The sequence below is a fragment of the Oryza sativa genome, chromosome 7, assembly GCF_034140825.1.
Source record: "Oryza sativa Japonica Group chromosome 7, ASM3414082v1".
Classification (NCBI taxonomy): Eukaryota; Viridiplantae; Streptophyta; class Magnoliopsida; order Poales; family Poaceae; genus Oryza; species Oryza sativa.
Window position 1 is genome coordinate 24203600 of NC_089041.1, and position 11562 is coordinate 24215161.

The following is an 11562-nucleotide window of genomic DNA, read 5'->3' on the forward strand; positions in this document are numbered from 1 at the left end:
TTGATAAAGTTGATAAATATATGGTTGCATTTAGTTTGTTATCAAACATTGATAATGCATAGAAAATTTTGGCAACAATACATTTAAACTATTCTATAAAATCTTGACAATGCTACCAATTTACCGAAATTTTGGAATTAGCAACTTTTGAAAATGTTAATTTTGATAGTAATCTGAACAGATCATTAGTTTAAAAAATGTCCTTTATACGAAAGCACTTTCTTCATGATGGCTCAATCCTCTTCATGTGTAGACATAGGTCAATTGCATCAGTGGTAGCTCCATAGAAGCCGTTCTTCCTTGCCCCTCTAGATGTGAGGAATTCGCAATCAAGGAACACTGAGTGAATAACCTCTATGCCCAACATCGCTAGCACTGGATAATGTTACATACATCCTCGTTCACCTCGTCCTACCACCTTGTTGTCTGACAAAGTCATCTAGGGATGAACAAAAATGCAGTAGAGTTTTGTTCGAATTTTGAAATTCATAAAAAACAATCATTCATAACATTCGATAGAACTCTTAAATGAACTCTTAAATTAATTTGTTTTTGAAATTTTGTCCCTACCCCCTTAAAAAATTCTCATGTCAAATTATTGAACCGTACTATAGTTCAAAACACATTAATGTTCACACAACAACCTTTTGCATTTATTGCAGAAGATCTATATCTTGCAATAAATGTTAAATAAAATATTTCAAACTAATTCAATCGTAATAACTCACTTTTCTCGAAAAGATAAAATGAATAAATTTGGCAGTCCAATAATATATATACTTCCATAAAAGCAGATAGATTTATATCCCCATACAAATATTTAGGAATATAAATGCATTTTATTCTCCCACCAATTTAATAAAGATATCCTTTAATATCTTCTAAGGTTTCTTAAAGTAGATATAAGAGCAATTAATGCACACAACCTCCCAAAAAAGAAGAAAATGTGTCAAAAATCTCAAGCATGCACAAACTAACAAGCGCATGTACCATCCTTTTTATTCTATCACATACTATAACAAACACAAGGTGACAAGCTGTCTCAACCCTGCCACGTCATATCAAACGGCACATATCTCACAATCTGATACCCAGCGGCCACAAACCGTCAGATCACCTTCCAAATGCTGGTGAATTTACCACCAAGTCTCACAACCCAGACGACACGATAGACTTCGAACCAACTGCAAACATGTCATTGTCGGTGGGCCCATTCACACTTACCGCTTGCACCATGCCCGTTGCCTATTTGGCACTCCATGCCCTGCACCACTCACCCTGCCACGCGCTATATATGGCCACCACAACCCATGCCTTCTCATCTCACTTGCACGCACCTACCCTTTTCCTGTTATTGTTCCTCCCATTCTTAGCGTTTGTGTGAGGTCGATTTCATACCACTATGGGGCTAAACGAGAAGCCATTGGTGCCTCCGTTGTCTCCAACGCCGGTGGACTTCCGAGCCCATCAGGTGTTCCCATCCAAGCACCACGATTTTGACACTAGCAAGAGTCGTAACATCTCTGGTAGTGTCGCCATCGGCAGTGATTCTGAGGAGGAGTACTTGGCGACTTCTCTCTTGATGCTCGCACATGGCATTCGGGACGAGACCAAGGACATCCGAGGGATGGGAGACGTAAAAGGTGTGGGTGTTGACACTTTGGAGCTGGTGAAACCAAGCCAACGGGCTTATGAGTGCTCGGTGTGTGGCAAGGTGTACTGGTGTTACCAGGCGTTGGGTGGGCACATGACGTGCCACCGCAACCTATTTGCACAAGTGGTGGCCGGTGATGAGTTGTCCTCCGATAGGACCATGGTGGTTAAGGGGCACAAGTGCTCTATCTGTCGCCTTGAGTTCCCATCTGGGCAGGCGCTAGGAGGACACATGCGGGTGCACTATGTGGGTGGTGTTGAAGGAGGCTCTGTCAAGGAGAAGAACGTTGTGAAGACCAAGGTTACAGGAGCACTGAAGCTAGTGTTGAAAGACTTTGACCTGAACGTGCCTGTTGTGGCAACGATGGTGGGAGACGAGGCTGAGAGCTCACATTCAGAGGCCAAAGCGCGGATGATGACACTCCCCTAACCAGCGCAATACTTGTTCATGTTTAGATTGTTATCTAGTTGTTTTGGTTGGGCGATGGGGACAGTTGACATGGTATATATGTCATGGTTAGATGGTTTTCTATATTTCTAGGGAGCTAGAAATTTCCCTAGCTTAAATTTTCCATCATACATGTATGCACCATGTATCAATCTATAATTTGTGATTCTATCGATTGTATTATGAATCTAAATGCTAGTTGTGATGTTGGTGACATTTTTTTTACTCATCATGTGATTGAGTTTCTTTGAATCTCAAATATTGTTTTCAATCTCCAGTTGATGAAGAGGGAGAGGGGACAACATATAGAAATGCTAGCAGTTTTCTCAGTGGTGCGATAGAAATGACTTAAACTCTGACAAGTAAGTTGAATTGGGTCATCTGGGTTAATTAGGGGCAACTCATCAGAGGTGAGGAGCTAAAGAAGAGTTAGGAGTTGTAGAGCGAGGAAAGCACACCGGTGTTCAAGAAAATGGGTTACAATGGTGCAAGCAAGGGAAAGGACAAATGGCAACATTACTCAAGATGTGGTTGAGTAGGAGCGATGGCAACAGGGTGGAGAGAATATTTGTTTTCATTTTGTTACACAAATCTTGTAGCAATCTCACCCCTTGATAATTTAGATTTTAATTTGGGTAGGTAGGGTGGGGAGGGTCCGACTGAGTGAACATTGCACAGGCCCTGCTACTTACTATTTTTCAACCTTTTCAAGATATAAAAGGTAACTCTATATTTTTCCTTTCAACTTCATAATATTTAGGAAAGCATTTGGATCCTAGGCTAGAACGTTCCTACCCTTGCTTGGCTAGGCCTGATGTTTGGTATGTGGTTCAAAAGGCTAGCTTTGCCAAGAAAAAGGTAGTTTTGGCAAGAATTTGCTTGCCCTGGCTAGGAGAGTAGATTTGGCTCTCCTCCATCGTCAAGCATACAAATTTAGTGGATAACTGCTCTCATAGGCGAAACAGCCAAACAAATCTCCTCTCTCCCATAAATGTCGATTTCTAATATCAGCAATAAAATTTATAGGGTGCGCAAGATCAAGGAGAGATGGTGACACAGATGTTTATACTGATTTAGGCCCTCAATACAAGGTAATACCCTAATCCAGTTGTATGTGGATTGTATCTATGTCCAGTGAATATGAGTGAGAGTGTATGTCACCCCCTAGGGTTCATACCGCCACCTCTTATATAGTGAGGGTGCGTCCGGCGGTAAGTGTGATGTGGTATCCCTTATAATCCTGGTACATGCTATCTGAGTACATCAGGCGGGATAGGTTCCCTTATTTCCTATCACCTTCCATTTACATTTTGCTATCGCATGGGCCTAGGCCCTCAGCCTACCCCCGGGATATAGCCCAAAGGCCTCCTGTGGACCACCTAGGCCCCATAACATCCACAATAAGCTAGAGCTCACCTTGGCTAGTATTTTCTTGCCTAGTTAAGCAGCTGGGCAACCCAACCAAGTGTCAAACGTTACGCTAGCAAAGTTGTAATCCTTTCTTATACATCTGAGTACATCAGGCGGGATAGGTTCCCTTATTTCCTATCTCCTTCCATTTACATTATGCTGTCGCATGGGCCTAGGCCCTTAGCCTACCCCCGGGATATAGCCCAAAGGCCCTCCGTGGACCACCTAGGCCCCATAACATCCACAATAAGCTAGAGCTCACCTTGGTTAGTATTTTCTTGCCTAGTTAAGCAGGCTGGGCAACCCAACCAAGTGTCAAACGTTACACTAGCCAAGTTGTAATCCTTCCTTATACATCTAGCTAGATTAGACAACACAAATGTGATACCGGAATTTAATGTGGTTATGTGATGTTTCCGCTATTTCATTATCTGCTAGCATCTGACGTACCGGAAGCTACAAGCTTCATGTGGTTGTTAAGGGCATGCACGATGTATATTTTCAGGAAGGGATGTTAAGATGACACCCACTAGTGTAAGAGCAATTGGATGAAAAGTTTAGCATTGTATAGAATCCGCTGTCCATCCTATAAGTGGACGCATCTATATCTATACCTACTTACAAAATACATAAGGCTTTCGGTGGATTTTTCGTCTGTCGACTCGAATCCTAATCAAGCCCGTTGTTTGTCCGAGTCTTTCCTATTGAGGCTAGGGTTTTACCGAGTTCTCTGGATTAGAAACATTGCCAAAATTCACGTGATTTCCTTTAGAATATTTGGGGATTTCAATGGGGAAAGTAAGAGGAGGATTAGGGGATTCCGTTTTCGCATCCAATTTGGTAAGGGAAGCAGCGACGAGGCCGGATTCAGAACTGGATGCGACTCCCGTATCGATGTACAACGTCGGGATTTTGGTCTGGAGGTTGAAGATGACACTGTGGCACTGGGTCCCATGCATCAGTAGGGGAGATGGGAGTGGCTTGGGCTAGGCCGAGCATGAGAAAAGGATGCCGGCCTAGGAGGGAGAAGAAGATAGAGGAGAGGAAGTGGGCCGGCTTGGGGGAGGAGGAAGGAAGAATGGGCAATATTTGACCCTGACTTAGGAGATGTTTTTAGTTTATTTTTAATTTAAATTAATTACTATAATTATATTTGTATTATTAAAATTAGCATTTGAGCTCTGAAAAATCCTAGAAAATTCTAAATAGTGTAATTAATCATAAGTAATTTAATAAAAATTAAATCCAGTCATATTATTTTACCCACACTTATTTTACTTGTAAATTAATTTAATTCTATACCTACCTACTTAAAAATATGCAAGTATTCCGGAAAAAATTTCGTGTGTCACCCATTATTGTATCATCGCGCGTCATCCCACATCCTCGTACTCTCCGGCTCTCCGCTTCGTTCGTTGTCCGTGCAGGAATAGGAGAGAACACGATGATCGAATGGGTGTGTGCATCCATGTTGGAGTAGGAGAGAAACACGTTTGCGCAGAACATACGCGTCTAGATCGGTCCTGTGGTCGCCTGCGCACAAGTTCGAGCCCATATCGTGCACGTGAGCCATGCACGCTCAACAGTAAAAGGCTTACTCCAAATTTTATTTGGCGAAACAGTGGTAAATTTTAATAAGAATTAGTTTTCAAGTCAAATGATTATAGAATCTTACTTCAATGAATAGTGTCCAAATCCATATGCAGTTATATTTGTTTGCATGTGCTTTCAGTTTTCTGGGCTCTTATGGTGATGGAGGGTTCGACACATGTGAACTGGAAGAGAGAACCCGTTAAGCTCAGCATGACATCTTCTTTTATTCTTATGCATTCGCTAAAATAATTATATTTGATCGATTGGTTTGACATCACATGGAATTGGGTCGAGGAGTTAATGTATGGCGTATGTTAGAATTAAAGTGAACTAACTATAATTTCTTTGATGTATCATGTTTTGTAGTATTTGATGCAGACTTTAATTTGCGACTGTATTATGTGTCAGCTTACTGAAGATACCACGTAGGTGTCGTGCTAATATCATAGCCGATTTAGACTATTTTGAACAGGTTAATTGGTAATTCCACGCAAAGGATATGCTTTGTTTAAATCATGAAGAAATTGGAACCTTGCAAATTTGTTGTTTAATATAATTTATTTTTATTCCGTTGCAACACACAGGTATTTTTTCTAGTTAAATAATAAAGCAAAAGAGAATCAAAGCTTATAAGCTTATGGTCATTGAGTGTTTGACGAGTGGGTCCAGATTATCACTCTAATTTGAGCTTGTTGCTACAACCGATGCCCGTTCCTATCTTTAAATGGACTTTAAAAAACAAGTTCTACGATGAATCTTAAACTTATAATCCCATGTTGGGCATGCTCTAAATGGGTCATGGGCTCAGTTGGGCCAGGGACCTGTCACCTCACCACCTTCTCCATCGTACCCCTTAAATTGGGGGGCAGTTCGGTCATTTCGCTGGGGCGGCCGTTGGGTCAAACCAGATAGACCGACCGACCGACCGACCGACCGCACGGCGCACCACCACAGCCAGTCGCTGGGCCGCGCGAACGGCAATTTCTCCGAGGCCCTTGGAAACGAGAGCCCGAGCCGACAGCGACCACAGGAGCCATACCCCAACCAAACCACCCCAAAACCCCACCACCACCGGAAACCGCTAAAACCACGCGCCCCCCGTCCCCCGCCCTCCAGCCGCCTCCCCCAACCCCGCGCTCCCCTCATTGCCTTATCCGAATCGCCTCGCCGTCTCCGTCTCGCCATGGAGGCCGTGCGCGCGTCGGCGGCGTGGGTGGCCAGCCGCTCCTCCCACGTCAAGGTCGACATGTTAGGTATGCTCTCTCTCTCTCTCTCTCTCTCTTTTTGCTCGCGGCTTCCGGATGTTTCTCAGGTGATAGGGTTTAGGATTACCCCCAACGTTTTATTTTTGTAAAGAAAATAGGGGATTGCTCGATGTTGTCTGTCTATGTAGCAGTATGATTTCTGGTCTGGAATGCATGCCATAGTTGTTCTAGATTTATTTTAGATAATGAGTAGTTGACTCTAGTAGTTTAGTTAGCCTTGCAACGATCTCTGATTGATTCAGAGTTCTGTGCCTGAAATTCCTTGTTGGCTATTTATCCTTTTCTGGGTGTTTGTTGTTTCAAATAGTTTCCAAGTATTTCTTTTGAGAGAAGAACTTGAGATTTTGTGGGAAGCAAATGCTTTTGATTAGTGCCTACAAATTGACGCTAATGTTTCCTTTGTTTTGCAAAGGAAAGCGCATGTACAATCCTCATGTATTTTTATTAATTTTTCCCTTACAGAGGTCGAGAAGGTGGTGGACAAAATCCAAGGAAATGTTCCAAAAGTTGAATGGGACTTCGAAGGAATTCACTATTTTGACGATGGCCCCCTCACTGTCCAGTACCTCTTCGTCCTGGATGCTCTGAACTTCTGCTTCTGGCCAGGTATAAGTTCTAGCAATGCTGCATCGTTTCGAACATGTAAAAGTTAGTCGTACTCGTACCTAAGGATATACAAAATAGGACCAACAGGTATCAAGTATCAACCACTGTAATTATCTGATTTCAATTCTTTTACTCCTGTATCAACTATAGCCTTTCCAGATTGTGTACTAGTGGTTCTGTAATCTCCATGAATTATAGGTGTACTAGGCTACTACTAGCTTCCAGTGACCTGAAATTGATGTTCTTACTATTAAGCTGCAGTATAGCCTTTTTCATTTCTATGTTTGTTTCTTGTAGAACCATGATCAGTAATATCATAATGTTTGTAACTGAAACAGATAAGGATCTGAGCTATGACCATTTGGCTTCTGGACTAAAGTTAGCCTTAGAGAAAGATAAGACAGCCCTTGATGCAGATCGTCTCCAGAGTTACACTGGTAACTTTTCTTCTATACGGACATCTTGCATTATATAACAAGTATATTTTATGGTTTTTATTGACATCAGTATACTGAAATATGGGATTATTGTACCAGTTGTGGTGACATGGAATCAATAGTTATACATTATGATAGCCTGCATATGGTGCAACTTTAGATCTTCTCAGGCCCCTTATTCACGCTCTACATCCTTCTATCATAAAAAAGTTATGCCCTCTATCTCAAAATATAGCAACTTCTCCACCTACTTCCTCATCTCAACTAATCACAACAATATATCATTTAGTTTCACCTCTCCTTAATCTCACTGAAAGACTCTAGAAGTGCTTATATTTTGGGACAGTGGGAGGTATTCTTTTTTTATTAGCTGAGATGCATTTTGAATACTCTGTAAGTATCTCTTAAACTAAAAAAAACGTTTTTAAAATGTAGGGCCTCAGCTCCGCCAACTGCTGAACTGGCCACGCCCACTGCCAATTGAGGAGGAAAGAGTACGGCTTCTTCATGAGGTACTGTTCTGTCGCACTTAATTGGTTCATTGAAAAGTTGATCTCTAGAACCCTGTATTCTGCTTCATGCATTTTGAAATTTGTCAGTGTCATCACCTAAAAGCATAAAGACACTCACCATCTCTATTATGATGAATTTAGTCATCTAGTTGTTTCTGGAATCATCTTGAGATTGTTGATAGGATCTAATTATGCTCCTATAATAGTTATTATTTTTGCCATAGGTTTGTTGCCAAGCAATTGCATAGGCTACATGGCTACATCCAAGAATCTCTTATTTGTAAATTATCTCTTATTCTGGTGGATGCATTTAGGTTGGTATGGAACTTGAAAGAAGCTTTGGAGGTGAAGCTGCAAATCTAGTGAAGTCTGCTGGAAACTCTGCTGCTACTCTAATCGAACTTATTACCCGTCATTTTCCTGGTAAATCTTCCGTTACACTTATCCTCTACTTGGTAGCACTAGTTTTAACTAGTCCAAGAGTCCCAACCAGGATTTGTCCAGCTATATTACAGAGAGAGAAAACAAAAATTGAAGATACTATCTGACCCCAGTTGATCTGTCTGATCTAAACTGTTGCAAGCTTGGTTTTTGAGAACTTCTTGTAGGCTTTTAGATGCCCCTGAAGACACCATATCCCTGACGAGGGGAGCTGTATTTACTGAGAGGATTATAGCATTGTTCTGTAGATGGGCCATTTGTCCAATGGGCCAATGAGATGTATGGTAGTGAAACAGGACTAGAGAAATGGCCGTACAACCACTGGTTGTGCATCCAGATTTGGCCCGCTACTGTGGATCTGGGAGGACACAGTAATGAGTTGGTGTGGTCAGGTTGCACTTGCAGCATTCCAGGCATGTAGCTTAATCTTGTGTGGGCCATGCACCCCTGCATAGGCTGTGTTTCAAACATGTCATCTGATGCCATGTCCAATTGATTGTTTTAAAAGTCATTTTGATTTCCCTTTTAGAAAAGTCCCTCGTCAAGCAAATCTTTGTTCTGACTACAGCCATTTTGTTCTTGACATTCTTTTTTTATTAGTTTACTTGAATGCCTGATGATTGGAATCTTTAAAATGAAATTGTTCCAGCAAGTGGTTAGAACTTATTTGAGTAATTTGCTCATTGATTCCTTGATTCTTGGTTCATTTCGCTTGGTGCAGAAGCTTGAGTAGAATTGAAGATTTATGTTTATATTACCTGGCCGGTTTATCATGATTATGATTATTTCCTTTTTAATGTCTATTTGAAAATAAGGACTAATGCATTAAATTGTCTGCTTCCAGCTTCCAAGTTCCACCTCTCACCTTAGCCTAATAGGGAATTCTTTGCTAGAGGCAGTCCAGCTTAGCATGTTTACATTTCCACCATTCTTTTCACCTGTTCATACTGCGTTGTTTCATTTTGCTATTTTCAATGGGCAGTAAGCACATCTGTACAGCGATATAAATTGTTCTAAGATATAATTTTGGCAGGTTTTCGGGATCATTCACTTTACAAAGGACACCAGGTTTTCTTGTATAAGAGAGCTCAGATATTTGTTGCTGATCTGTGGGGTGCTTTTAAGGGACAAAACTATGGCGAGTTCCACGACATCAAGTCCATCACCATATTTGCAGACTATATTGTTCCTGCTGTCTTGAGGGAGCTTGGCATACTGAAATATGGCTCCAACTTATCTTGCTCAATTGATTCGAGCAGTGAGATTGTGCCTGGAAGTGAAGAGGAAGTGGAGATTCGTGCTTGTTCTGTATATGCCGTGGAAAAAATGAGAGAGCTCATCAACAAGAAGTTTGGAAAGCAGGTAGGCACATCTGAATCACTATCACCTAATACTTTCATACCATTTCTTGGTAGATACAAAGAGGGGGTGTTTGGTTCATGGCCACACTTTGCCACACCACATTTTTTGTCTGCCGCAGTTTGTTAGGCATGTGTTTGGTTTACTGCCACAGTTGTGGTTTGCCACACTTTTTCAATAGCATATGCCCCACATGTCAGAGACTAACAATTTGTCCACCACACTTTTGTGGCTATCACAATTTGCCTAACGTTAGTTGTGGTAAAGTGTGGCCAGCAACAAACACACCCCTAGTCACTGCACGCTCCGCTACATTGATGAGCAATCAGAAAAGGTTATATTATATTTACTCTTAAGTATTGAAAAAGAGCAAAATTGACCATTCTGCTTTAGTTTACGGTCAAGACATTCATCTAGTAGGAGTTTTCTCACCTTATCCATGTAACTCTAAGTTTGAGGCATACTATAAAGCAGTCAATGCGGCTATTTTATTTAACTATAGGAACTAACGTTGCTCTTGCTCTTGGTGTTCTTGGCAGCTTCTGAGCATTGACATCGATCTATGGCTCTGGTCATGTGGCGTTCAGAACATGGCGTTGTCACATCACCGCACCCTCTCAATATATTACTGAGAGCCAGCAGCTGCTGCTGGGCGCCCCCTCCGTCCAGTGTATTGTTCCAGCAACTCTCTACTACTAGTAGCTGCTATAGCTACTGAATTTTTGTCCCTCTTGGGAGTGCACAAAAGTGCACGCTATTGTAGACTTGTTGGTTCGTCCAGATTCTGAGACAAGAAATCTTTAGAACAGCTCAAAGTTTCCAGTTGACCTGTAGGGTGTAGTAGGGTGTGCAATTGGATGCACTTGGACTAGAATTCAGAACCATTCTGTAGAGTACTGTGTTTTTCATTGATCTTGCCAAACCATTCTGTAGAGTACTGTGTTATTCTCAAACTCAACAACTGCAAAGTTCATCAGGAAATTGCTACTGTAGCAAGAAGAGGTACTAGCTGTAACAGGTGAGCTTTGTCCAGGTTAGATGAATTCTGCAGATCGATGAACATTCACATACTCCTGTTGCCTGCTCCCTGTCAAAGCTTTTTTTTTTTAACATTCCTGTCAAAGCTGTGACGAGTTAAATGATGCACTGGGCGTAGTACGAGTACGAGCCAAAGCCCTGGATACGTTCGGCTCGTGCAGCCGGTGCTTTGGTCCAGGCTTGTCGCGAGGTGTCAGCGACTCAGCGGTGTCGGGGCGGCCTCGGGCGCAGCGCTCGCAGACAGCACAGCAGGGAGCAGAGAAACTCGCCGACGGCTGCAGGGCGGCTAGCGAGGCTAAGCCTGCGTGCACGGAGCACCATGCCACGGCTGCCAGATTCTACAGATTCTCGCTGATCCTGCCTGCATGATCGATCCTGTTCCGAAACAATTCCACTTGCACGTCGACCAAATATTACTGAGATATTTAACCATTTATCAAATTTTGATGTGGCAATTAACTTTTTACCACTAGACTCATATGTCATAGACACATATGGACCCATATGTCATTAAGATAGGGGTGGCAAATAGTTATTTGCCAAATCTATAGTTAAAAGCCCCAAATATTACTACGTGCAAGTATTATCATGCTACAGTGCACAAGACTTTGGTAAGAACAGGTATAATAAAACTTACTCGTAGTTAGCAGGTTATAAGCCGATCCATATCAGTACAATCCTAGTTGGATTAGTAATAATAAAGTAAGGCCAAGTTTAGTTATAAATTTTTTCTTCAAACTTTTAACTTTTTCATCACATCAAAATTTTTCTACACATACAAACTTGACCACTCTACTACT

General features: G+C 41.8%; 2 protein-coding genes across 2 annotated transcripts; both read left to right on the forward strand.

Moving 5' to 3' along the window:
* The first annotated feature begins 1321 nt into the window (after positions 1-1321).
* On the forward strand, positions 1322-2317 carry LOC4343765 (zinc finger protein AZF3). The gene has a single exon (XM_015791722.3). It carries the CDS (start codon positions 1403-1405, stop codon positions 2081-2083), a length of 681 nt encoding a protein of 226 aa, XP_015647208.1. The 5' UTR covers positions 1322-1402; the 3' UTR covers positions 2084-2317.
* Positions 2318-6218: 3901 nt separating this feature from the next.
* On the forward strand, positions 6219-10794 carry LOC4343766 (uncharacterized). The gene is made up of 7 exons (XM_015791712.3): positions 6219-6357; positions 6832-6975; positions 7314-7412; positions 7848-7924; positions 8239-8347; positions 9399-9727; positions 10264-10794. Exons 1-7 carry the CDS (start codon positions 6288-6290, stop codon positions 10354-10356), a joined length of 921 nt encoding a protein of 306 aa, XP_015647198.1. The 5' UTR covers positions 6219-6287; the 3' UTR covers positions 10357-10794.
* The last annotated feature ends 768 nt before the right edge of the window (positions 10795-11562 follow it).

Bases quoted from the DNA above. Each gene is read 5' to 3' on its own strand.
- LOC4343765 (XM_015791722.3), top strand. From the start codon at position 1,403: ATGGGGCTAAACGAGAAGCCATTGGTGCCTCCGTTGTCTCCAACGCCG.
- LOC4343766 (XM_015791712.3), top strand. From the start codon at position 6,288: ATGGAGGCCGTGCGCGCGTCGGCGGCGTGGGTGGCCAGCCGCTCCTCC. The intron at 6,976-7,313 runs GTATAAGTTCTA...TAACTGAAACAG, and splicing joins GAACTTCTGCTTCTGGCCAG to ATAAGGATCTGAGCTATGAC. The intron at 9,728-10,263 runs GTAGGCACATCT...TGTTCTTGGCAG, and splicing joins ACAAGAAGTTTGGAAAGCAG to CTTCTGAGCATTGACATCGA.